The 27,959-nt window shown below is 44.0% G+C and overlaps 1 protein-coding gene and 2 non-coding genes across 5 annotated transcripts in view; 2 read left to right on the forward strand and 1 right to left on the reverse strand.

The window, feature by feature from the left end:
* The window catches only part of LOC121200233 (partitioning defective 3 homolog), a 291,059-nt gene that overhangs the window by 238,679 nt on the left and 24,421 nt on the right, over positions 1-27,959 (reverse strand). For all 3 annotated transcript variants that reach the window (XM_041065396.1, XM_041065394.1, XM_041065397.1), the window contains exon 2: positions 22,186-22,287. In XM_041065396.1, the coding sequence (XP_040921330.1) occupies positions 22,186-22,287 (102 nt within the window). The remainder of the gene's footprint in view (positions 1-22,185; positions 22,288-27,959) is intronic.
* trnaw-cca lies at positions 19,938-20,009 on the forward strand. Its single transcript has one exon. It is a non-coding gene; the product is annotated as a tRNA-Trp (tRNA).
* trnaw-cca lies at positions 26,349-26,420 on the forward strand. Its single transcript has one exon. It is a non-coding gene; the product is annotated as a tRNA-Trp (tRNA).

Consider the following 27,959-nt stretch of genomic DNA (forward strand, 5'->3'; position numbering starts at 1 on the left):
GGAGACACCAGATGTGTAGTTATGAACAGCTGTAAGCATTTTGTGTGCAGTATTTGTGAGATAAACACAGACAGCACAACAATCTAGTTTTGTCCAGTGCAGTCTAAACACCCGAGTCAGACGTTTGATGGCTCGAGTCTGCACAGTTTCAGCATTGACGGAGATATCAGGGCTCATTTTCCACCCTTCAGAGGAAGCCATTAACTGCCATTCATTCCTGTACTCGTAGGATAAACAACTTCCACAGTGCAAGGCAATCCATCACAAGTGTTTCAACGTTATCTCAGCGTGCTGAGTTGAGTATTTTCATATAATTGCGCACATTATATTTGACTCTGCACAGACAGAAGGAGATGGATCTTACTTATCGCATTCACTCATTCGCTTCTTAGGTAAACTTTCTTAACCAGGGCACCGCTCAGTTTCAAAACATGTGGTACTGCCTGAAACATCACATGCATTTCAAAACTGCAGTGGGAAACTAGATGAGACAGGATACAACTCTAAACGACACGTACTCTCTGGAGGGCTGTGTCCTCTCCCAGCATACACTGAGGGAAACAACCAAAAAACACCAATCTTCAGTTTAACTTCACTTTAACTTCACTTTAACTGAGCTGTATGATTTTGTACTGCAGAAGAAAACAGAAATAATGAGTGGCTCAAAACCAAAAGGTCACAGGTCTGATCCCAGCGACTCTCATCGCTGGTTCTTACTGTGCAGCAGAGCTGTGATCAGTCCCATCAGCAGTCATGACCTTTCCAAAATGTACCTGTAAATGTAACAGGTGAGGAAGCATCACCCACAGCTTGTGAACATCCTTCCCTTTCCTCCGATTCACTCATTCACACTCCTCACTCCTCACTGCTCACACTGACAGTAACATTACAACCACATCAGTAAAACTATCAAACACGGACTTGTGTGTAAGGTGCATGACCAAACAGCCAAACTTCAGCGGGCTCCTACAGGACCCATCAGGGGAAATCAGCCTCCCTTAGCTAATAAACAGTAATGACCTGCTTCCCGACATGTCTAGGAGCCTCCCTTTGTGTCGGCGTGGTGATGAGGACAAAACAGCGGAGCCAGCAGAAAGGAGCTGCGCCTGGGGTGGCCTGGTAATTACTGTTAATTGGTTTAACATGGGGATGGATGGAAAGAAGGATGAGAGCGAGAGGAGTGGAAGGAAGGATACAGTTCTCCCCTCCGAGCCCCCTCCATAGCTCGTATGATGTGATGTGTGTTATCGCAGCTCTCTATCAGCAGCATGAGCTAATGTAGAAGAGCAGGGGGGGGGGGGGGGGGGGGGGGGTCAGATATGCAAGGTGGTGAGTAGCCTACATAAACTGTCTGGTAAACAAGTACCAACTCGTATGTGTAGGACCGAACACAAACACAAAAACACATGAATTATGCAGACAAACAACAAACAGAGACTCGCACTGGCGCACAGGTACAAGGCCATGAAGAGCGTGCATACAAAGAAAATGTAGACATGGAGTGTATACATCGAACACATACAGATATTCACACACACACACTCTACTGTAAAACACTGAGATTACACAGAGCCTGAGGGGAGCTGCTCACCCAGATAAGACAGGCAGTCTGAGGGCCATTTACGGCCATTTGATGCATAATGATCCTCCTATCGGTGGTTGTGTGGGCAGAGAGATGAGGTGTGGAGTATTCCCCATTCAGCTCCATGTTAATACCCCGACCATAACCTCATCAACAACCTCTGGACATCTACACAGTGCTGCGCTGTAATCTGCCTGAGAGACGCATAGAGAAACAAAAAGAGCAACAGATTTTCGGGGGAAGATGAAAGAGGCACTTTGTACCGAAGGCTCCGGTGTGGGTGTGTAGATAAAAACAAAGGGGTGAATGAATAAACGCGGGAGGCCTGTGACCCATAAGTTACCCACAGGAACAACTCCTTACTTGTGTAGTGTAATGTACACCATTGATACTGAAGCCTAGGTGATCTCCAGCAAAAAATAAATAAATAAACAAACAATATGGCCAATTATAGGCTGTGCTTCACTCTGCAGCTGTATTTTTCTTATATAACAAATGCTCACAGCAGTTTTGTGCTTGTGTTTGCTGTTACACTGAGAAGTGAAACTCCCAGCAGAGTATACAAACCAGAGGATTATCACCTGGCATTTGAAAAGCTCTGACCCCAGCAGCATTTTAACAGGAGTCAGATATGATGCCTTCCACCACAGGTAAGTCGCCTAAAGAGGAAAGTGAGAGCACCAACAGGTGTGATCTGCTGTGGCTGAGCAACACCTTCCCACTCTACCCTCTCCTTCCTTCCTTCCTTCCTTCCTTCCTTCCTTCCTTCCTTCCTTTCTCTCTTCCTTCCTGTCAGGCTGCACATTTGAGCATGAGGCCAGTGTGAGTGAGAAAACCCCGTGGAGGTTTCTTCTAAACAAACACAGTCATGGTTCAGTGTTTCTCACCAAACGCCCTCGCGGGCTTAATGAACATGTTACATGCATTTGTACATTAGCACAAACTCCAAAACATCATTCAGCCCTCCTTCAGAACTGACCGATGGGTAATCACCAGCCTAACACATACTCTACACATCTGCATGAAGACATTCTGCAGTCAGCAGAAATGTGAATCCCTGTGTGCACATGCAACAACTCCTATAATAATTTAAAGTGCAATTTAATGTTATAATGTTTGTTTTATGTCCCACAAATCTAACAGAAAAATTCTAATTAGCACAAACTAGTATTTAGAAAGTTACTGGTGTTGACGCTCTGTCACCTACTTGTAGCTACTGTACACTTGACATATTTATCTGTGGATGGGACCAAACGCTCTCACTGATCCTCTCATTCATGAAATCACGTCTACTGTGGCTTCCTACATGTCAGAGACAGCACTTATGGTATTTGTGGTGGTGGAACCAGACAATTAACAGACAGTTCAGGCTGCCCGAAGCCACTCTTTGCAATTATGGCTAAACAAACCCACACTATTATGTATTTATACAACAAATGCTGTTATGATGCACAACAGATGCTTTACACATCTGAGGCCTTTTATAAAACCTACTGCATCTTCACTGTAAGAAGAGAAAACAAATCGAGACATGAGTTTCTATTTCACACCAGGTCACAGAAAGTTCTGACTGATCTCTATCAGTGCAGACACACACACACACACACACACACACACACACACACACACACACACACCACAGTCCTATTTCTGAGTAAAACAGGTTGTAAGCATGACCACCACTGACACCATAAAGACAGGTCTCCTCTAGTTAGTTTTACGACTACTCCAATACACGCAATCAGCCGTAAAATTCACCCTGACACAAAAGAGCCCTCCAATAAGGCCTTCATGTGGAGGGCAATAAAACATGGCCGCCCCAGGCAGAAAACAACAGCTTCTCCTCAAGTCGATTTAGGTCCCAGCCTCTGTCGTTCGGGGACACAAAAAAAAAAAAAAAAAAGAAGCAATGTTTCTTTCTTTGGACAACTGAGTCATCTAGAGAATTGAGGGCCATTGCGATGCAGAGAAGTGAAATCAGCTGCTATAAAACATGATGGCAGGCTGATTGGTAAATAGCCCTGCCTGTCAAACGGACTTACGAAGGGACTGCCATAAAACAGCAGTAAGTGGAGAGGCTTCGCTGGATGCTGTCACAAGGACAACGGGAGCAAAGTACATAAAAATACACACTGGAGCGTGGCATCATATACAGCAGAGTGAAGAGGTTAACACGTCGTTAGCCGAGGCCTGCGTTAAAGCAGAAGCCTGCAGAGTACGACTGGAGATCACAGAGCTGTAACTTGTGCCAAGTTGGATTTGTGTTACCGCTTTAAAAAGTCTCACTCTCGTGTCAACACAGAGATGATCTCCAAAAGTTCTACGACTTAATGCCACTCACTCTCAGTCTGGGGTAACTGATGCTAAAGGGGCAGCACAACTTAGTGTCAGTCACGGCTGCGTGACTACAAATAACCCTGACTGGCACTGTGCAGGTGGTATACACAGTAAATCCTGCTCTGAAGATTCTTTAAATGTGTTTGACAGTGTGTGTGTGTGTGTGTGTGTCTCTCTCTTCTACAAAGTTCATTATTCCAGAGTTTTTGGCTTCGGCTTCGACATCTATGAACAGGTTTCTCCAAAGTCCTCCACCCGGCTCAGCTTGCCCTCCCTCCCTCCCTCCCTCCTATCTATTGACAATCCTCACCCTCCTCATCTCTAAACCTCGCCAGCACAATGCAGGTTTAAGCTGGGATGAGAGACAGTGCTGATGGCTGCCGGAGTTCATCAACAGGGGTATAAGCCTGAAAGTTAACCAGCGCTGGGCCATTAGGCTTTCAACGTGTAAGCTCTCAGAGCTGTGTAGTATTGTCAATGAGCGATGCTTCAAAGATGTGTACGGTGGGAGTTGGGAGGCGGAAGGCTTAGGGCTTTAAAGTACTGTAGTTGTGGGGAAGTTTTCTAAAGTACGCCGAGCGGAGACTTCCTCGCAGAGGGAGGGAGAGGCCGTCTTACAGTAAAAGGGATGAGTTGAAGGACTAATGTGTAAACCATCTGCGTGACTGATAAAAGTGAATTGTGCTCCCATCCATGTCTTCTAAAAGTCTATGAACAGGATTCGCTTGTAGAAGGAGAGCAGTCTGCTGAGGCCTTTTAGATCACCCAGAGAGAAACGGAGTGAAAATGTGATGGTGCAAACCCTCCAATACAGATGCATACACACACACACACACATATATATATACACACAGTTCTTCACACACACACAGCTAAGGTGAGCTCTGTGTGTGTGTATTGTGTCCCCCTGCTGTTAGATATTTTATAGTGTGGATGGTGAATCACACACTGCACAGGCTGATGCCCCCACAGAGGCCAGGCTTAATGTAAAGCGTAACAGCAGCACTGCCAAAAGACAAAGGGAATCCAATTGCAGCTATTTCACACATGGTGTAAGGCAAGGAGGAAGATGAGGAAGAGGACAGTGGACAATAAATGGGACGCTCTCCCTCCCCGTCTGTCGACAGGAGAGAGGGAGCGTGGCTGGTGTCTGCTTCATGCCTGTTACGATACGTGTGATGAAGGCACGGCTAAAAACTCCGGCACCTCGGCGGCTCTCTGAGAACAGCTTAGCTTTCCACAAACCCCAACAAGTTCGTTCAGGTTTGCAGCATTACAGCTATGTCGTGTTCAGCCGCACGCACATCTGTGTGAAGCATGAGCACACCTGAAAGAGGCACGAAGCAGAGGAGGTTTGAGTTACTCCTGCTGTGATGAGACGTCCTTCAGCTTGGCTTCCAAAAGGAATCTGTGAACATCTACAGAGCATGAAGTTCTCACGATGTGGACCGGTGCTGCTGAATACACCACGTCTTCAACGTGTCTCTGAATGCACACGCATGCCTCAGCACTGACGTAATGTGATATTCTTGATATGAGGAGAAGCGCAGGACGTGGGTTTGATCCCTGAAACCAATAAATGACTTAAGAGTTCCTGAGTAAAAACTCCTCTTACCTCACATTTAGGAAAACAGCATCAGCTAAAACCCAAAACAGCGACAGGAAGCAGTTATCTCCGTGTGATCTAAGGAAAATGGATACAGCTCATTACATAATAACACCTTTTAATGTTGAGGGTTTTTTAAAAGTTCATTCTGTGAGTGACTTGTACTGTGTAGTACAAGGTTTCCTGCTTTCAGAGGAATCTGACCCTGTTCACTTGTCAGACTATACAGGACCCAACAGTGGCACCACAGTGCCCCCTGCTGCAGCTGCAGAAAAGTGCAACCTGAAGGCAGCCATAAGTCATCGCTGCGCCAGGAGCTCCCACTTCAACCAGTGGATCACTCTGACACCACGGAGAGCTGATTGTACGTCTTCTGATGTATGCTATCACTGACACGCTCCTGCCACAGCTGAGCGAGTCTTTGTGGAATGAGGAGATGTTTGGTATAGATCAAGAATTCCCCTGATGTCCTTTCAGTGTCATGTGCACAGTGGACTTAATGAGTAAAGCACAGACAAGTTGTCAGCTTTGACTCACATCTGTACCACTGGTGCTGAGAACGGACGGCCATTAAGATGAAACTGAAGTTTGAACGTTTATGTGTGAATCACTTTGTGACGTTCTGACTTCATGTTTAACACTGATCTTGATGTAATTGTAAAGGTTTGTGTTTTCACTACAGCTGATAGAGTCATGTATGGTGCACGAACACCAAATCTTTGCTGAGCACAGCTCACCTTACACATGAAGATCTGGTTTTCTTATCATCACTGAACAGCTCTGAGTTTTGTAGCCGTTTGTCTGACAAAGTAAGCAGCTGTAAAGCAAAGCTGGCGACTTATAATGAGCAGAATTAAACAGCTGCCATTCAAAAGCTAAATGATCCACTGAAACATCGGAAAATGAATCCACAGCCAAACTTATAATGATAATAATCATTGTGTTTCTGATTACAAAGACTTTTGACAGAAATTTACTGGACACAGTTTTTAGTCTTTATCTGAAGTATCAGATATAGATTGCCAATTTCATATTTTAGCAGCGTATAGGAAAAAAATTTTTGGTTTTGATTATGTTACAGTATGTTACACAGCAATGGATCCTTTTATTTCCTATATAGCATCATTTTCTCTCCAATGACTTTTAAACACTACGTCAGTCACATCAAAACGGTTCTGAAGGAAACTGTGACTGTAATGAAGACAGTAAACCTGCTGCTTATAAACTCCTCATGGTGATTTAATACAGAAACACTGTGGCTTCACAATGAAAAAAAAAAAAAGCTGTTTGGGAAACAAAGGTGGCACATTTCAATATTTCATCTCGACTTTCCCCCCTACTAAGCCAGCTGTGAAATACAGGCGGTGAGTGTGTTGTTCCGCTCAGCATAAACATAACACCCCCCACACACACACACACACACACACACACACAAACCACCCACCCCCACTGAGACCAGCCTAGTTTAAATGGATGAGACGTCACACGTATTAAACAACAGAGGTGCGCTGCCACAGCCTGATACGGTGGGGGTTAATCTGCAGACACACACAGCATTCTACACTGACGCCTTCCTGCATCTGCAAACAAACAAACAAACAAACAAACCAAGACACACATGGACAAACATCCCAAACCTATAGCAGGAGAAAGGCAAGCATACGTACGGAAAAGAACACACACTTTCACACACACATGCGCCAGAACAGACCACCTGTCAGTGTGTGTGTGTGTGTTGAGCGCCACTGGCTTCACCTGCGTGCAGGAATACAATTCTTTGATATTCATATCAACCTCCAGCTCTATACACTACAATCAAATACCTTTCGCTTTCTTTTCCTATCTCTCTCTGACTCCCCCCCCCCCCCCACACACACACACACACACACCTCCCCACCAGACATAATAATGACACAACATAAAAGTGGAGTGTAGAAACCTAGCACTGCAGTTAAGGTGTTTGATGTCGAGAAAACACACCAGCTTTACTGTAGCTGAGCAAAGTGGCGGGGTGGCTGGGGGAGGGGGGTACAACAAGGGGAAACAGACAAATTGCAAGGAAGTCAAAAGGCAAAAATATGATTGTGTGGTATTTAACACGCACACACACTTGTGAAGAGATGTAAGGGGCAACAGAGAGCGCACCTCGCCAAGTTATGGGAGGGCGCTGGGCCAGGGTGACCGTCCTGCCAAACTGCCCCCCAGGCAGCCGAGGACAATCCACCATCATGGCCGTCATCAACATTACAATTAGAAAGCAGGACCCAGCTGGTGGACTGGAATGGACTGATGAGGGATGGAGGGGTGAAAAAAAAAAACAGACACAGCGTGGAATGATCTGCACAGAATAAAAATGACCGTCTTAACTAGTTATTTATTTTCATCTGCAATGAAATAACTGGCAGCATTTCTGGCATCAGATGAAGGTAAATCCACCTGTTTCTTTCAAATGCCTCCTGTAAACGTGTGAAAACATCCTTAGCAACAAGAACATGACAGGTGATTAAAAAAAGCAACACAACCTCACACCTCAACGCTGCTGATTCGTATTAGAAACCGCAGCCCTCCCTGCTTTGCCTCAGCCTTGTTAAACACAGATTTAGCTTTCAGAGTGTTAGAATATTGTACTTTATTGCTCTTTGTGGAGAAAAAGTGTCTTTGCTTTACGACCCTCTCCTTATTTGAAACACTACTGCCAAGGTAAATGCTTTAGTATTCGCTTTGCAATTTATTCAGCCTCCCGAGTAATGTGTGGCTGAAATGTTGCTCTGGATTCGCTCCCCGCAGCAAAACTCATTTTCATAGCCACATGACAAAATATTAGCACGGGCTTCAGAGTGAAATGTCACAGTTATTTCTTTGTCGAAGCTGAATGAGGGGCTGGTTCAGCGAGGGGAACCTCCCACCGCGACTGGTCTGGTCTCAGGTGCCACACCTGTGCTAATAGGACCACTAATTGGAGCATGGCACTACCAGAGCGCACGCACACACCCAGAGCGCATACACACACACACACACAGAATGCCCGGCCAGACGCACCAGGGATTTGAAGGCTTCGCTCAGGGTTTGGGGATTGCGTTTGTGTGTCTCGACATAAAGACGTTTTTTTAATCTTGGTTTTAAGAGACAGATTAAATATGAACACTAACTTACTCATCATAAAATACAGAGGAGGCAGGCAGAGATTAAAAAGAGGGCGAGGCGCAGGAACAAAGACTGAATGGAGATCTTTTCACTTGACTGATGTGCAAATGCCTCGTCGGCATTTTTCACATTTTCCTTTTCCTCTCAGTCTCCCTCCGTCCTCCTTATTCAACCCTCCTCTTCCTCACAAGAAGTGTGGAGGCAACATGTTGAATAATATATCAGCATGTGTTGTTGATGGAGCAACCTGGTTTCAGCTCTCAGTGTGTGTATGTGTGTGTGTTTACGCACAATTCTGAACGTGTCGTACAGACTGTCAGTATCACAAACAAACAGACACACACATACCTAACAAGCTACGAACACTGCCCCCCTCCACTCTGTAACACATCTGTCCTACACCTCTGTACTGTCAAACAACTTGACCACACACACACAAACTACTGTCCACCGGATATGAGTGTGTTCCATGTGCCCACTCACACAGCAGAAGACAAAAAGGAAGGTTCAAAAACAAAAACAGAGAGCAGGATTTTCCTCTGGTTGTTGGTAACGAGTCTGTGTCTGTGTTCCACAGTTGCTGTTAAAACAGCCATATTTGAATACAAGTAGGTGGCACATCTGTCATTTTTTTTTTTTTTTCTGTCATGAATTATTAACATCCTGCCATCGCTGGCAGCAACCGTCGCCATTATTTCACTTATGAATAGAAATACTGTGCCAGGGCTGCGTCTCGTATCTATCAGTCGTGCCCACACAGTGTTTGTGAGGCTGAAACTTCAAGGTCCTCGTAATAAAGAAGAAAACTGGAGGATCAACAACAGCTAGTGGCTTTTACAAAGTGTGTACTGTTTGGTGGAAAACTTACAAAGAGCTACACATATTCTGCTCCTTTATCTCCAAACCCAGGGAGGTCAAAGGTCAGCTATATAACCTCTGATGCTGGGAGGGATGTAGAGTGTTGCTCTACATCCCTGCTTAAAGAACAGTCAGTCAAATCATTACAAAATAAAAAAAAAAAACCACCAGAGGGCTGGACTAAAAACAGATCGCTGCACTGAAGCTGAAATAACAACTGTCATGATTGAACAAATAAATCTCAACCTTGCAATTAGGTAATAAAAAAGAAAACTAAAAGAACAACTTCGACCATGTCTACGTGTGGATTCGGTTAAACGTCTGGCGGTTAGAAAAAGAAAACCACATCCAATTTTCATCTGGTCGAGCTGCAGAAAATTAATTTCCCTAATGTGAGGCTTGAACTCGCTCACTTTTACTTTGGCAGTGTCTCTTCTCATCTCCCCACTTTACACATAATATAACTGTCACTCTCCACAGTCACAGACTGGAGTTGGGCAGAAGAGTTTTCTTTAATAAGACTTCTGGTAAATGAGGTAAATGACTGTTTGTGCGCGTGTATATGTGTGTGTGTGTGTGTGTGTGTGTTGCCGTGATCAATAGGGTCAGCTGGTGAGTCCGTGTGCAGTTCATTCACTGCCTGATGATCAATATGGGATTAGAGAGGCAAAGCAAGCTCTGTCTCCTGCCTCCTCTGTCATCTCACAGGCTGTTTAAGTAAGGGAGAATAAAACGAAGACAATACAGAGGTGTGGACAGAAAGATGAAGGCCGTGGCCTGTTACAGGTCCAGAGCAGAGCTGTGAAGAATATGGGATGTAGACACACACACACACACACACACATATCATATATGACTATATGAAAGCATATTTCTGTGTCTTCAAAGCTACATTTATTTCCTAATTTTCACACGTCTCTGTCCTCTGATGGCGGCTTCGGGCATCTTCCGCTTTTCCTGAGATGTGTAACATCACGTCAGTAAACTGCTCACACCCCGCCTAATGTATGGCTGCTTTAAAGCCAAGAGAGGAAAAATATGGATGGAAATACCTGTTTAAGGTAACTAATATTTGTATTTTCCTTCTGACATATTAATTTTTCATGTCTTGTCTCAACCACATTAATTCCTGTGGGAAAAAACAGGCCGTCTCACTGAAGGGTGGCTTTTCTCCCATTCAGGTCAATGCCATCATTCAGACTAAAGTTAGACACTTAAGATGGAACATAACAGATCATTAACCTTCACGTCGACATGCGTTTCCTCAACCTGTACCTCAGGTTATCTTCACTCCAGCTCTCGTAACAAAGCATCAGTGCAGGAAGTGGTGATTTCAGATCATTACAGGAGACGCTGACTGTACACACACACAAAGTCAAACAGACTTTTCTAACAGCCACTGAGGGGGCTGTTTGTGTGTCCTTTGGGAGTGTCATCGGTAGGTGAGGCCACACACAGTGTCAGTGAGTGAATCAGGGCTTTTACAGTGTAATGGCCCTAAACAAGGAAACCAGAGTTACTGACAACAGGGGAAAATACGGCACATCACATGTGACTCTTCTGTCTCTGTGCAAAGACGGACACTTACACTAATGCATGTCTACAGGACAGTGCTCCTAGCACAAGAGAGCAATAACATAAGATGTGTGTGTGTACAAGTGTGTGTGTGTGTGTGCAAGTGTGTGTGTGTACACTGATGGATGAATGTCTTCAGAGATAAATGGGTGTCTATTATTTGTGCCTTTTATAGGTAAATTCCCTGCTGACTTCCGAATGGGAATAGCACGCGGTCTTCCTGCACGCGCGCACACACATATGCACACACACACACACACATAAGCACACACATATGCACACACACATAAGCACACACATATTCACATAACGAGCTACAACTGAGGGGCCCTAGGCTGTGGTACATCTGTTGTAGAGGAGACATAAGGCATTCATGCAGGGACTCTCGAAATTCTTCATGCAATACCACACACATATACTGTACACACACACACACACATAATACACAATACAGACTCACTGCATTAGATGAATGAGCTTTTTTTTTTTTCAAACACTAAGGAAGAAGGAAGGCATCGTGGTGGAGGGGCTTTATGACATTTCTGCCTAAAAATCCCTTCTGAATAAAACCACAGCTGCACACAAAGACACACTGAGACACACTGAGACACGTTCTCTCAAATTGGCCCACTGACCTTCAGATACCCTCCATAATGAATACATACAGCTTTTAGTATTCTTGACTTCTAGTGCAGGGAGACGGGAGGACAGAAAGATGAGGGACAGAGGTTTTCTGCATATTACAGACAGAAAAGCCTTTTCACAGAGTCACAGAGTCACTGTGGTTCACTTTGATATAGTGATTAAGTATTTACTGTATATCAACAATTTGCAGTTTGTCCATGATAAACTTCAGAATCTGAATTAATTCTGATATTGTTTTGATTAGTAACAGAAGATGTTGTATTGTGGGGCTGCAACTAATTCTTCTTGATTAACTGTTTTTCCTATGAAATTCTTGATAAAAGTCAAAAGAACTTGTTAAAGATATTAACTTATGAACAAGCACTGTTTCAGAGAGGGTGTGGGGTGAGGTGGAAAATCTTTTCCATCCTATCAGACGTAAAACTCTGGGGGAAAATGATATTTTCTGTGTAAAGATCCCGAATAAAGTCACAGTTCTTGCAAAATGCAGTTGCTGTTTGAACTACCTTTTGCATTTGAGCGAACGTTAAACCACATGGACCAGCAGCTGAGCAGACGGAGAGCACACAGTGCTTCAGCGTGTTTGTAAGCCTCCAGTGTTTTAGCAGAGCAGGACATAATCTGAAGAGGTCTTTAGCCTTTTCTCATGAGAAGAGAGGCAATGAGAGCACACAGCCGTTGGTGTTAGAGGGGATTCAGCTCTCTGTCTGCTACAATATGCCTGTCTAAGCTCTCCAAACCGGGCTTAGCTTCCCGGCCCTGGCACCGCCTCCCTCCCTCCCTGTGCCAGTGTCAACTTCAGCTTGGTACAACGCCAGCCGCCAACGCCAGACTCAGCTTAGCTCGTGGCAATGCCTGCGCTCTACTTTCACTGGGTTTCTTCTTTCCCTCCTACATTGCTTCCTTCCCTTGCTTGGATGTCTTTCATTATTTTCTCTTCCATCGGTCACTGTTCTTTTTTCAATTTTTCTTATCTCTTTTGTCCTACTGGTCTTTGATTTTTCCTTTTTTTTCTTTTACTTTATCTACTTGTTTTATTTTTTTTTCCTTTTTTAGTTCAGATATATAAATAAGTGTGTGCATACAAGTGTTTTGTTGGTTTTACTAAATCCTGCTTCTATTAGCCCCTGCACCATAGGCACAGCTAGACTAATTACTACAATATTTAAACCTATCCTGGTGTATATCATATCACCCCCTGTAACAAATTAACCCAGTCTAAAACAGAGCTTCGCCTTCCAAAGTCTATTTGAGAGCCAATTTTCACACACAACCTTGGAGTGACTTTGGATCTGTGAGGGTAATTATATATGGATCTGAGAGAAGTAGTCAAGTGTTGAAAACAGCCGCTCATGGTCTGGAGACTCTAGAGACAAAAGCTACACCGGGATACTTGTCATGCAGAAGAGACACTCGCTTGGTTTAACAAGGAGCTGAGAGGCAGCAGGCTGAGAGAGAAATTGGTCTATATTCAAAAGAATAAGCAATTGATGGAAGATTGAAGTTTTCTGTTTAAGATTGCAGTTTCTTTTGAACTGGCAGTGACTTTTTATAAGTAATTTCCTTGCAGGGCAATCATACTGTAGAGCCACGGGGAGAATGCACTGTTGCCCCCATGAGGTGAGATGGAAAGACTCAGATGAGGAGAAGATTCCTCTGAAATGGGCCAAAGTGCAGCCGCATAATGAGACAGTGAGGATAAATAACAAATACAACTCATTCAGTTTCACAGTGGAAACCAGGGCGATGCCCCTTCCCCCCTGTATCTATGTCTGAGGCCTGATGTCCTTTGTTATCTTAGCGCTCCTAGGTACACCCCTCTGGGGGTCTTTGCGAGGGCGGCGGGATCCCAGTAGGGGGCCTGTATCTGTCACCTCAGTTTAGAGCCTGTCTCATGGCGGCTGACCCAAATCGACCCCCTAGGGCGATGCCAGGCCCCTCTGCAGGACTCCACCGCTGCAGATAATAGGCCCGTTTGGCAAAGTATCCAGACACTGGAACCAAAGCAGCCCTGACAGCTGTCAACCAGGACAAACATCCTCCTCCATGACACACACACACACACACACGTGCACAATATGAGGATGACAGTGCGTGTCGCCACTATAGTATGTCTGTGTGTGGGTGGGTGGGTACGTGCGTGATTGCTTTTCTACACAGGTGTGTAAATGTGCACACTTTCTTGTGTGTGTGGGTCCTTCCACTTTTTTTTTTTTGGCACAGCCTATCCACGGCTCTGGTTAAGCGCCTCGGCATTGCCAGACAGTATTCAGGCGAGTCGACGCCATGTCAGTAGCAATTTGGCGCATCGGCAGAAGTCTCTTCCTGTAGGGGAGCTGTCACGGAGGAGAAATCAAAGACACCTACGTGACTAGCTGGGTTGCCTTTGAGCTGAAAGAAACGCTTGGTGACGTGACCTGATTTCACCCGTTTTCAGGGAAAACACAGCGGAAGATGGAGGAGTTGCCTCCTGCTTCGCAATATGAAGTAACATCCTTCTTACCTCAGGCACGGGGATGTGTATGTCATACTGCATATGCTATACAGATAAAACAGAGTTGTTGTCAACAAGAACGGAGCAGTGTTATCTATACATGTGGCTCAGCAGGTCTGCATCAGCAGGCTGTCACGTCAAGGCTGCTCGGCGACCTTTGTTCCACACCATCACCTCTAAGACTCTCTATACTACACACACAGGCACTTTAACCACTGCACACGTGTTACATACATTTATCATGTATGGTAAATAAAATGATGACTCCAGAAAAAGTAAAACAAAGGTTTTAGATAAATAGAATAAAAGGATGTTATAACATCATCTCTGGTTGATGCTGGCACTTGTTTTAAAAAGAGTCACACTTCTTTCCCACTTACACAATATAACGAGATATCGCAGATCATTTTCACATAGAACGATCTGTTGTCATAGTACTGTCACGACGTGCAGGGCTGCTGCAGAGGAGTTTCCAGTTTCCAGCTCTGCTTAATTGAAAACAATCTACACTTAATAAAATTTAGCACATTTACAAACAACACAACTACTGGCTTAAACCAGCCTTATGCACTCATAAAGTTAATTACTTAAGAGTAAAAACAGGAAGTTTTCCATGTCACACAATAGAGTACACTGACCAACAGAGTACGGAGCTGCTAACAATAAAGGTCTGTGGTTCTGCAGAGCAGTTCCCAATGGAAAAAAAAAAAGAAAGCACAAAAACTGTGGTTACCCTGGGCAGCTCCCCACTGTGAGGGATTATAACGGCATAAGTGGGAAGGAGGGAGCTGCCGAAAAAGAACAACAGTGCTCAACAAATCTACCCCGGGTAAGTGAAGTTCAAAAACTAGGAACCTAATAAACAAGCAACAACAGACAATAAATCCAAAGCCCCAGAGGAAAATGAAATGAAAAACTGCTTGCTGCCGCCCACGAGCCTCAAGGCAGAGCAGCGGAGGTGAGGATAAATTCCGCTACCACACTGAGTCTGAAGAGCCAACTCTGGTCCTTACAGGCTAATTACAGCTGACTACAGCAGGGTGTGTGTCTGTCGAGAGATATGTGTGGGCATGTGTGACTCTGTATTTCTGTGTGTGCGTGTGTGTACTCCTGTGAACGTATGAGTGTGATGTCTCATTTTGTCTGAGAGCTCTTTTATAGTCTCTGTGCTGGGTTAAGACATTCACACTCTCTGGCCAGGAGAAGTTAAAGTGTGTGTGTGTGTGTGTGTGCACATGCATGTGTGTGCATCTAATTTCAGCAGCAGCGACACCTTTCAGAATTCAGGTACATACCCATATATTTGCCTGGATCTCAGTGCCAGTCTGAGGACGTGGAAGTCTAAGGGGATTTTCTCTGAGCAGAAGCAGGTGCTGATGGTTCAGGTAGAAACTACAGAGAGTGTTTTATCCATTCGTACCCTCCTGTTTGTCAGTCTCCCCTCTGTTCCTACATCCTTCTGTCAAAGGGGTTGGGGCTTCTTACTGTGGGTTAAAGATTCAATTATACCCTGCTTGGGACCATCATGTCCACTGGACAATCAACGCCCAGGTTATGCTGGTTTTAGTTCAACTGAACTTTATTCATAAAAGTAAGAAACAAAACAAAACCAAACAAAAATCACTTTAGTTGAATGTGCTGAAAACTTAGTTGTACTTCCATTTGCCAGTTCCACCAGAGTGAAAATTAAATCACCTGAAAACAATCAAATTCATCTTAAAGGTGGAACTCAGGCTCTAACTCAGTGTATCCTGCAGGGAGGAGACTGGCATCATTTTCAGGATATTTCACTGGATTTTAGGTGTTGCATCTACAGGTAAATTCAAGCATTCGCCACATTTCATTGTTGACAAAGAATGGTGTAGTTATACTGCTGGAAATCAACCTGGAGTCAAGCCTGTCAGCAAGTTACGAAAATAAACTACAGCTCAGTTTCTATGGAGCCTGTACATTAGCATAATCTAAAGACGTAAGAGAGGTTTGATGGGTTTACCCTCTCAGGCTCTTTCTTCCTCCGCCTACAGAAAAAAGGACTTTATCAAACTAGACTGCAAAAATCAAACAGGGCTCCGTGGATCCATTAAAATGTTCAGCTGCTTCAACTACAGCAGATTAATCACAGCTGTAGTTGGAGAGATGTACATCAAATACAAAATAAATCCAGAATGTGTGAGGTGTCTGAGCGATGATGGAGAGACAGCCAACCAGACACAATAGTCTTCAATTTATGCCAAAAGAGGCTGCATTCACTCACAAACACAAACACACACACACAGAGACACACACACGCACACAGACACACACGCACACAGACACACACACACACACACACAGACAAACATAGTAATTAGTCTTTGATTTCCCCCGGCAGTGTTCTGGTACCAGGGGGCAGCTGCTGGGACCCTGCTTTAGCCTTGGCTAATTTCACTCACGGCTTGATCTCGACCCAGCACAGGTGCCCACTTGGCGCCCAACCGCCGTTGCCATGGCAATGCCAACTTCAGGGGCCAAGAAAATGCCAATTGTCCAAGGAGCTCAGCCACAGGAGCCATGGATGTGCTACTCATTATAAACAGGCCGTACTAACACGGGTGGAGGAGGCAGCCAGTTCAGTTCGGTTCAGTCAGACTGCTTCTTTACCGTTACATGTGCGTCTACATTCGGCTTCTGTTCGTACAGAAGTGACATGTGTCTGCCTTCCTGAGGCTGAACATCCATTTCCAAAAAAATTCTCTGTGCCGCAGACGCTGTAAAGATAATACCACAGGCTGCTATAACCTGGGCTTGAGTGCCTCTTTGTGGTTCACAGGAGTCACTGCAACATCCATCAAGCTTCATGTCCAAGCTGCATGAACCTGTTGTACAGCACACTGCACTGAACGGCTGATTCAGGTGCTGCTGTAATGAACTTTTTTTCTGTTTATCACCCCTAAGGACTCACCCTCCACCCCTGCACTCATTAAGCCCACGGGGACAGGCTCCGTTAATGAAGGAGATCCAGACTGCGAACACTGAGGGACCCAGGTCCACAAATCATCTTCACTTATTTGCTATCAAGCTCCCTTTGGACAAAATTTCCAGACAACTACTTGCACACTAAGCAATCAAGAGTAAAATAATGCTGTTTGAAGTGAGGGGAAAAGCAAAGCACCAAGGCTTAAACACAGGAATCTGTGGGCAGTCACAACCAGGACAGGAGACGAGAGACACGGCTCAAATGGACCCGAGTGAGAGGGTAAGCGTCTTTCTTTGTGCCGCACTAAAGCCAGAACTTCATGTTTCCCAGGAGAGATGAACTTTTACACCGAATAATGTCTCACCACACATTCGTAGGACTTGATTACAGGAATCACGCTCATGTCTGCCTGACTTTCACAACAACAACAACAACAACAACAGTTCTGAAGTTTCATATAACCCAATCAATCAACAGCCCAATCCCCCTGCAATGGCCATTAAAGTTTCATCTTATTTGATCTAATTGGCCATATCACGCTCATTTCATTCCTTTATAAACTCATTTCAGCAGACGCATATTGTGAATTTCTTACCTAAGGCCATCATCTAACCAGGAGTCATTTTAATGGCCTCATTGCCATCTGGTGTATGGATGAAGTGTCTGTATCACAGCCATTTCCAGCCACTTCATAGCTATCAGAAGGAGATTTTCACACTGAATGGATTTTCAAAAGTCTAACCTGAGGCTCTCAGCGAGATGTTTCTGCCTCCTTCCTCGTCACTAGATTAACTGAAGCATTTCTTGGTGTTATTTCTCTTGCCACAGGGCTCATTCAGCCCTGCTAAAGACTTAGCAGGCTAATTGTAAAGGCGGGGAGTCGGCTGCAATAACGATTTCGTGTCAGCGCAATATGTACCAGTGGTGCATCTAAGGCCCCGTTTACACTTGTCGTTTCAAGAGTTTCATATCCAGATTAAAAAAGACTTCAGGTTTTCTTTCACTTTATTAGGAACAATACACTGACGCTGGGTTGTTCCTCCCTTTACTCTCATGAAGTCAACAAAACACTGGAAACTTTCCTTTGAGCTTCTGCTCCATGTTGTTTCAGATCTGGAGACTGAGGAGACCACTGAAGTCCACTGAACTCACTGTCACGGTCATGAAACCAGTTAGAGACGACTTTTGTTTTGTGACACGGAGGATTATCCTGCTGGAAGGAGCCGTTAGAAGACGGTAAGCTGTGGATGAACATAAATTCCATTTACTTGTTACTTGGTACTTATTAATATTAAATGCACTAAAGCTGTGGCTATTCACAGCTGTGGCTGTTCCACAGCAACAGTGTTTTTACATCCACTACATGTTGTGTGCAAAGACGTTTGTACAGATTCTAGATTAGTCTTGATTTAAATAATTAAACAAAAGAATTTTTATATAATACTCAAAATGAAATGCACAATGAGGTGGTCCTATGCCCATCCTGCAATTCACACTTCAGGCCAGTTGGTGGCAGTATTACACCAGAAACCAGGTGGCAGCTGCCAATAAACATCAATTCCTGAGTATCTAAGGACTGTTAATGAAACATACATTAGATTTACATCATTAGAAACAAACATAATGCTCCAAACAATGTTAGGACATCAGGAGTGTTTCAGATTTCTCTGCTGTTTGTTCAGAGAAAAAAACTGAATCACCATGAAACTGTGATCTGAGCAAATACGACACAGACAAACCGTCAGCGCTTCATCAGATTTATCTTTATAGGGAAAGAAATGGAGACAAAGAGTTAAACTTCCCACCAGAACCAAACTTGGAACAGCAACAGGGACATTTGAGCAACACAAAACCGAAACCAACCCAACGGTACAAATACACATTCTCTCATATTCCTCATGCATGTGAAATGAAGGTTAGATCATCAATGTGAGATTCTGTGGAGCAGAGACAGACACGCTGCAACATGCAGCTCTATGACTGAATATGAATCACAGCATGATAATCTAACTGCTGAACCTGAGCCAGGCTTCTTACAAACACACACACACTCACACACACACACACACACACACACACACACACACACACACACACACACACACACACACACACACACACACACACACACACAACCTAAGATTTGAACAGCTTGGGTGCTCCCAACCACAGAGCGACCGAAATGTGCCAAGTGATAACAGCAGTTTCTGCATTAACTCCCCTCTGCTCTGTTTTCTCTCCATGTTTCTGCAGTCACACACACACACACACACACACACACACACACACACGCGATGTGAGATCATTCACTTACACCTAAATGTGACTGAACTCTCTGTACAGTACCATGGCTGTAACAAAAACATCAACGGTGGATAGTTTCACTTCTACTGATGTTTGATATGATGAACTGTTGGGCGGGTGTATTTAAACTCTCAGTCTGACCTGGTGGGTTACCCAGCTCAGCTGTAATATTATATTAACTGTTGGCTATTTTGGCTGGTGTTACAGTAATAATCCAAAATGCAATCTAACTAGCTTCCTATAGATATCAGAGGAAGCTTCAAGAAAAAAAACTAAAAAAAAAACGGCTGTTTCCTGACAATACATGACAGTGGTCTGTGTGCAGGGCTCATGTCCTGTCCCCACCAGACCTGTGCAAATCAGCTATAATGTTTTTTTAAAAGAGCAGGCAGTCCATGTGATGTCAACACACGTTAGAGATAGAGCTGAGACGTGAGACCTCGTGGCGCAACGGTAGCGCGTCTGACTCCAGATCAGAAGGTTGCGTGTTCAAATCACGTCGGGGTCAACGTATTTTTGAGGTTTAAGAATAGAAAAAAAACCTCACACCATATTAATGAATCCCACTGAATCTTGGCTGTGAGCTCTACAGATCAATCTGCACAAGGACCTTGGCTTATGTGTGGGAATGAAACTGTTGCTCCAGAGCACTACACTAAAAGGATTATTTACGTTATATCTAAACTGAAATTCAAAATGTGTTTGAACAACACCACCGTGCCAAAGGCTGGCAACAAAATTTGATGCAACACAAAGAATTATGATGCAAAAAGTGAAAAAAAAACCCACACAATGTGCAGCAAAGTAAAAAACAACAACAACAAAGCACGACATCCATGAGAAGAAGAGCTGAGCTGTCATTAAAGGGTTAAAATGATCAGGCCTGGTTAACTGTGAGTCTGTTGGAAGGTTAGACAGTGAAACAAGGATGGCAGCAGGAGCTGATGGAAAGAACTGGACAGACTGGATTTACCACTACGACTATATACACATTCAAAGAAGCAAACACACACACACACACAATGAAATACTCATGCACTCACACACACACACACACACACACACACACACACACACACACACACACACTGTGTGCTCTGTGTCATTTACAGCAAGCGTCAACAGAGTTTTACGACAGTGTGTCTTCTTGTTGTTGAGTGTCTGACAGTATGACACAGGTTTACTCTCTACAGCTGTAAGATAACCTTTATAATATCACCATACAACTATACTGATGGGAATCATGGGTAAATAATCAAAAAATCAGGTGTTGTTGAGGGAAAATGTTATAATGTAATGAAATGAAATACTGTTGTCAGTGAAACTGTAATGAGCCCCAAAAACCACCAGGGGGAGCAGATACTCACAGCATGATGAACCAAAAAACATAATGAAAAGGAGAAAATATATGTCAGGTTTTCTTTTTTAATTCTATGTAACTGCCAAAGACAGAGTCTTTCTTTCCTTCTCTGCTTCCTTCTTTCTGTCCTTCTTTGATTCCTTCTTATCTGAGGTCGATCAACAAGAGACGGATGAAAGGACTTGAAATGAGACGAGATGAGAGAGAAAAACGACACAAGAGTGTTTCAGACCACAGGTGCAAAACAGCTGCTCCCACCTGATGCGTAACCATGACACCCACCGTACAGTCATTATAAGGTGTGTCGATGCACATGCACACACACACTCCTCCTCTCTCTGATACACACAGATTCTCATTCAGGTACAAATGCACAGTCAGGCAGACCAATCAACCCACAGCTCACTGGGCTGCTCTAAAACTCACACATCAGACGTGGGAAATGTACGATTCAGCGTGAAACGGCCGCACAAAACACACACTGTTCTCCGTAAGGACGCGTTCTCAGGTCTCACAAAGGAGGCTCTTTCATTTTAAACCAAAATGTTTCATCATCACTTAGAGGAATACATGATGATGAACCCAGGGGCTTTAAGCTTAGTCATCTGTGAAGTCATGAGGACGCCAGATAAATCAGCCATGTCCCAGCTACATCAGGATTCACTGCAACCAGCAACAGTAGATGATTATCATGATCAGACCAAAAGCAGTTTGAATGAACTGATTAAAAATAATGATTAAACCATTTCCCGCTCACAAAGATACAGAGAGGGGGTACAGCTCATTAACTGGCCCAACATTGAAGCCAGAGAGCAAGTGACTCAGGTGTAGTCAGCACTCCTCCCATGGGAAGGATGCAGAGGGACTGTGGGTAATCGTTTACAGCTGGTCCAGTGGGTGGGGTGGGTAGTCTGGCATCATGCTGCCTCTAACACACAAGATTTTGCCCACAACCTCTTACACTGGCAAATTTAGAAACACGCACAGCCCCACACACACACACATCAAAGTGGGGCCCTGAATCCGACACAGACAGCAGACAGCACTACATCATTCAACCTCCACAGATACAAAAACTACCAACAGGTTGAACTGATAGAATACGGTGGTGCGCAGTAGTTCTGTAATGTATTGGTAATCGCGGGGCAGTAAAAGCATACAGGTGTAATCAGAAGCACATGTCAGTGCACAGAGCTGCGGAGTTCAGATACCATCAAAGCTATTTTCGCACAAGGAAAAGGTGAATGGAAATGAGAAGAGAAAACAAAGTATATGAACTATGCAAACGCTCCCTTTCGCCCCAGTTACACACACTTTGACTCACCCTGTCCTTGTCGTCCACCACGTCACACAGCATGTCATCCAGGTCCAAAATGCCTCCGTCTCCATATTCCAGCCTGTGGACCTGGACCCAGTAGCTAAGGTCCTGGAAAGAAAAAAAAAAGAGAGAGAGAGAGAGAGAGTATTAGCTCAGCAATGAGACCAGCTTTATTTGCACCATATACCATGACTTAGGATTTGTAGCCTTATGCGAGTAAAGCCATACAACACATGAGCATTGCCAGGCCAGAGGAGTTAGCAGCTTGTGTCTCCGTAGGAATCAGCTGATCTAATCACCATGTGGTTCACGTAATGATCCAGTCGGCTCGAACGCAGAGCCTCTGACATGCTTATGGATTGACATCATGATAGCAGTTATGAAATATTTTAATCTCCTGCTGGATGGACTGAAAAATGAGCATATGGCTCAAATCTTGGTTCACGTGGGAGCGAAACAGGCACGGCATCAGGTGTCCACTCAAGCCTTGTAGTTATATATTAATACAGGTGACAACAGTCCTCTACCTACAGCCCTCTCAGGGAACATGTGTAGTTACATGTCCATATGTGATATGAAGATATAATTACACATTCAGAAACCCTGTTTTTCACAGTATTGCACCAGTATATTCACAGGACAAACAGGTAAAGCCTCATCAATATGTTGCACAGCCCATCAAAGGCAGGAAGCAGTGACGACAGAAGCTGGGAAAAAAAAGGGTTTAAAGGATTGGTTTGGGATTTTTGTATCTCTTAAAGTATCTCTTAAAACAACACTGATGAGCCCGTATGTGCGTGAGAACAGGTCACGGTCGCTGAAACTAATTCTGCTTCCTATTCCCGCCCTGCAGCTCTTCCCCCAGAGTGAGACTGCACCGTAAGAAATAGGAGGTAAAATGTACAACTTGTCCAACTAAGCTTAATGGAGACAGCATTTTTTTCCCATAAAGAAGTTATGCTAAAGATTTTTCAATAGTAAAGCAGAAGTCAAAAAGTATAAATCAGGGCCTAATTTCAACCAACAGACAGACAGATAGAGAGACCCTCCTCACTCTTTTGTCTCTACTTTGTCCTCACTCTATTTCCCTCCCTCCGTCTCTTTTCCTCCATACTTTTTCCTCCAAACCGAGTTGTCTTCAGCGCTGTGGTTAAATGCCTTCATGCACGGCTCTGTTGTACTGAACTCCATTGCGGTTCACCAGGCAAAATGGTCCAACTCATTAAGGGGAATGACTGTGTGGTATTTTCCTTCCTTCTGGGGTTGTTAGGAGGGAAAACATGGCAAGTTTATCAGGGACGTTCCCAAAAGACAAGACAAGAAAACGGAAGCAAAGGCAGAACTGTGTTGTTCTCAATCATTGTATTAGCTGGGGAGAGTGATCCAACACTGTAGTCATTAATGTGTAAGGCTTTTTCACCAGAAAGACTAAAACTACACTATAATGCCACTACAAAACATACTTAAACCACAGAAGAAGAAGAAGATGCAGCATTAATTTACCATCTCTGGAAGTCATTACAAACCACTAACTGACCCTCAGTATGAAACACGAACAAAAAAAATGTTTACATTTTCAAACGCTGTTCGGCATCTCCCACCAGACTCGTTTCTCAGACGGATTATGAGGAACAAATATGATTCTGAAAGAAGCTCAGCCACAAAACTTAAACCCAGAAACACAGTCAACATGGAAGGAAAGTATTTGATGTTGACAAACACTGTTTAGAGCTGAATTGGTTAAAATTAAGCCTTACATCAATGGCACTTTGCCGCCAACAAGCCAAAAGTAATACTTACGAGTTCTTGGCTTAAAGACTCCACATTGTGGGAGTATTAGCAGAAAACCCCTCTCTGACTGAGAGGGGGATGGATTTTCTGTAAATATTTTGGTGTAAATACTAAAGTCTTAACTGATGCACACACACACACACACACACACACACACGACTAAAGGTTTTTTCCCTACACTTAGTAAGCATAAGTAAGACCTCTGAGGAAGAAACAGCTGGTCATGTAAAAAAAAAATCTTTTAATCTTTTAATGTTACATTCATACTAATTCAAAACATGATTCCTCTTCCCAGCTGATAATCTCATTTGTTCCACATGCAGCTCAGGTCATATTGTCACAGAGTTCTTGGAGGATGCTTTGTGATCTTAATTTATAATTAAAACATTAACTCTAAATATAAAGATTAATGATTGGTACATGTCTGCTAACATGGAAACAGTTTGGCTGCAGTTCAAGAGGAAACTAAAACTTTGATCACATCTATCACATTTGACACATGTGATATGGAAACCAGTACAAATGGACTGAAGAGAAACAAAGAGAGCAGTGTGACAGAGTCATCTGTATTACTGTGGCGTACAGTAACAGTGGACAGGGAGGACAGCAGTACAGTTGATGCAGTCAACCTCGGCTCACTTTGTTGCCATCATCTCTGAAACTAAATCAACATGTTACACAGAGCCGGCTCCTGCATGTGTAGCTTCCTGACTCTGTATTTGCATTTCTCTACAACTACAGGTTTTTATTTTTTCAAAAAATGGTTTCATGCACTTTGACAAAACCTAAACTAAACTGAAAAGACCCGAGACATCTGTCCTGCTGACGGGTCTTTGAGCAGAGAACCGATCTGAAGCGCCTTCAGCAACAAAGTGGAAAGACAGTTTCTCCAAATGGGATCAGTATCATATCATCGACCAGCATCCAATAAGATACTGCTGCTCTCGTCATGCAAAGTCCTTCCACATTTTTATAGTGGAAACCTCATGTGCAATCAGAGGAATCAAACCCCACACAGACTCGTGCAGCTGAAGTACAGCCAGGTCTCAGACCAGTGTGAAAAGACAAGATAAGGCTTTTACCTACCAGACAATGCTAATGCTTCATCACTATTCAAGTCCTGAGAATGTTTTTGTCCATCAGCACTGTATTATTTCATTAACAAAGGGATATGTCATTTACAGCTTTGACTGACAATCTAAGTCATGTCTGTCTGAGGCTGGACAAAAAGTAAGATGTGAGAACGACATCTTACAAACAGGAAGGAGGGTTACGGAAAACCTGCAGAAACTAGTGTAACCTGTGTTGGATAAATGATTATCAGCACTGTAAAGTTACGATTTCAGGTCAGGTACAAAATGTCTGAAAGGTTAGCCATACAACTCCTGAACAACAGCACAGGGAACCTTCTGCACTGCTGTAGCATGTTATCTGTGATTACCTGTGATTACAATGTACAGAGTCTGATAGTCCATAGCATTTTCATGTCACCACCGAAGCACGAGATGCCAGCTAAGACATTAAAACATTAAAATATGACACCTGGCAGGTACGGGAACATTCAATTACTGTCACTAAAGTCAACAGCCCATGAAAATAGATCGACACGTCACTGTGAAGTGCAAATGTAATGGGAGCAGCTTGAATTCTCATCATGTGGCATTGCCAAATGCAACAACACAGGAAAACACAGCAAACCTGGTTTCACTCCGATGAAATATCAGAAAAGGACATGAATAAAGTGGCCTGGTGGCTCAACGTGCAGCCGCAGAGTAATCCCTGCTGTGTTGACACTGAGAAGATCAGCAGTTTAAAGGAGTTTTGTATTCAGCTCAGCAGATATGAGCAGATATGCGGGGTGTGTCTGAGAGCATTGTCTGCTAGTCTTTTAGCGGCTGCCCCAGTGACCCGCTTAGTCACATGTGAGCTTTACTCATTCATTCATACACTGAGAGAGTGACATGCAGCCACCCAAGTCTGATCAGGTATCAGGTATCAGGCTTATCTGATCCAGTGTAGAAGGTGAGAGGGAACAGACAGGTAGTTGTTCTCTGTGTCGCACACACACACACGCACACACACAGACACACACTCACACTTGCGACATCAGCCCAGACAATAGCTCTCTTCACCCCATTATCTGTGTCTTTGTACCAGAGCGGGTTGCCTGTTCCTGTCAAAGACCACACAAAGACTGGTGCCCCGAAGGAAACCGTGGGGAGGGTGGAGGGAGGGGGGAAAGTGTGTGTGTGAGAAAGAGAGAACATGTGCCAGTGTGTGTTTTACGATTGCCGCATTAGCTCCAGCAAGTGCTGCTATTCCCACGGGGGTAACGTCAGCGCCTCGGTGTACTTCTCAAATATCCAGGGCTGCTGCAGGACCTCGTGGCGCAACGGTAGCGCGTCTGACTCCAGATCAGAAGGTTGCGTGTTCAAATCACGTCGGGGTCAATCCCTTTTAAAAGGCTGACAGACCTCGCTGCAGCCATGCATTCACTGTCCGTCCAGGTCGGACACAGAAAGTGAAATCGCTTCGTATGACACACAAACTAAAGAAGGCATAAGAGAGATGCAGTCACACTTGTGGGGTGGAGCAAAGAAGACATGTCTCTTGTTGGTGAGGACGGAAGAATGTCAAGCATTTGGCGATGACTCCATTAGGGTCGATAACAAGCAGGATAAAGCATTTTCACAAACCACGAGCAGCAACAGTTTACAGGACAGACGAAGTGTGATGGTGTCTGTTATCTTCTAGAGATGGCATCAACAAGCTCTGTTCTGTAAACTGAGAAAGTGGATCTAACACTGTGTATTAGATCGTCACTGTTTAAAAGGCGCCACTGAAGCTTAATATTTAATCAGAGCAGAAGGAAATACATGTCGATATAAATGAGTTTCTACATATTAAAATACTTTCATGTTTAACTCAGAGTGATGTTCTGATGTGTGATCTCTGTATCTAACTTCATTCAGTCCTTCCTTCCCCACAGTCTCATTAAGGTTTGCTGAACGCTGCGTCATGGTTCCTGCTCACCCTGATTAATGCAACATTTCACACCATGTGTGATTAAAAAAACCTGTTTCATGTGAACGTACCGCTGCACTGAACTGATGCAGCTCTCTGCTTTCACCAGACTTTATTTCTATCTTGGCATCACTGCGATCTCTGTGAAGGTCGGTGCAAAGATCTGATTTCCATAAAAGCTGTAAACAAACACGCAAAACAAGTCTTTTCCAAAGATTCGATTCAGTGTAGGAAAGAGGTGTTTCTGGACAAAGACAGATGAATGTAAGTGTGTATGTTTCCTGAGTTTACTTTTAATGGGTTGCCTCAAGTGATGAACAGATAAAAACCAAAAATCACCAAAAAAAACATTTAGAGAGGACGACAAAAAGCTCCTGAGCAAACAGCTTAGAAACCACCATTAGTCTGTGACCTCTGACCTCTCGGAGCACAGGCCTCCCTGTGAATCATCGGCTCAGCCCAGTAGTTCGACTTCTCAACCTCCCGCTTTCAGAGTCGACGCTCCGCAGCACAATAACGGCTGAGATTTATGGAGTGTATTTTCTCCTCTGTGAGTCATAAACGAGAGAGACACACACACACACCTCAAAACCAACAGCAGCTGAAGAATGTGCTTCAATTAAAGTCAAATAAAGCCTAAAATAATGCTCATTGTCATTATTCAGCTAAGATCATTGACTGAAAATCAAATAAATTAAATACAGAAAGAATTCAGGCAGGTCTGTTAGGTTAGGCAGCAGTGACGGTCCGTCTCAACCGGTCAAAATTTCCCACAGAGCACTGTTCACGTTCTGGTTCTCGGACGTTGTTGATATCGAGGGCAGCAGCGATGGAGAGTGCGTGGGATTTTTTTCTCTTTTGTTCTGTGGTTATGATTCTGATCCTACACACCTGTCACTGAGACTTTGAAGTGTCCCTTCTTTACCCTTAATCCGCCCAGCAGACAAGTTTGTTGGTTGACATCA

This window comes from Toxotes jaculatrix, chromosome 20, assembly GCF_017976425.1.
Source record: "Toxotes jaculatrix isolate fToxJac2 chromosome 20, fToxJac2.pri, whole genome shotgun sequence".
NCBI lineage: Eukaryota > Metazoa > Chordata > Actinopteri > Toxotidae > Toxotes > Toxotes jaculatrix.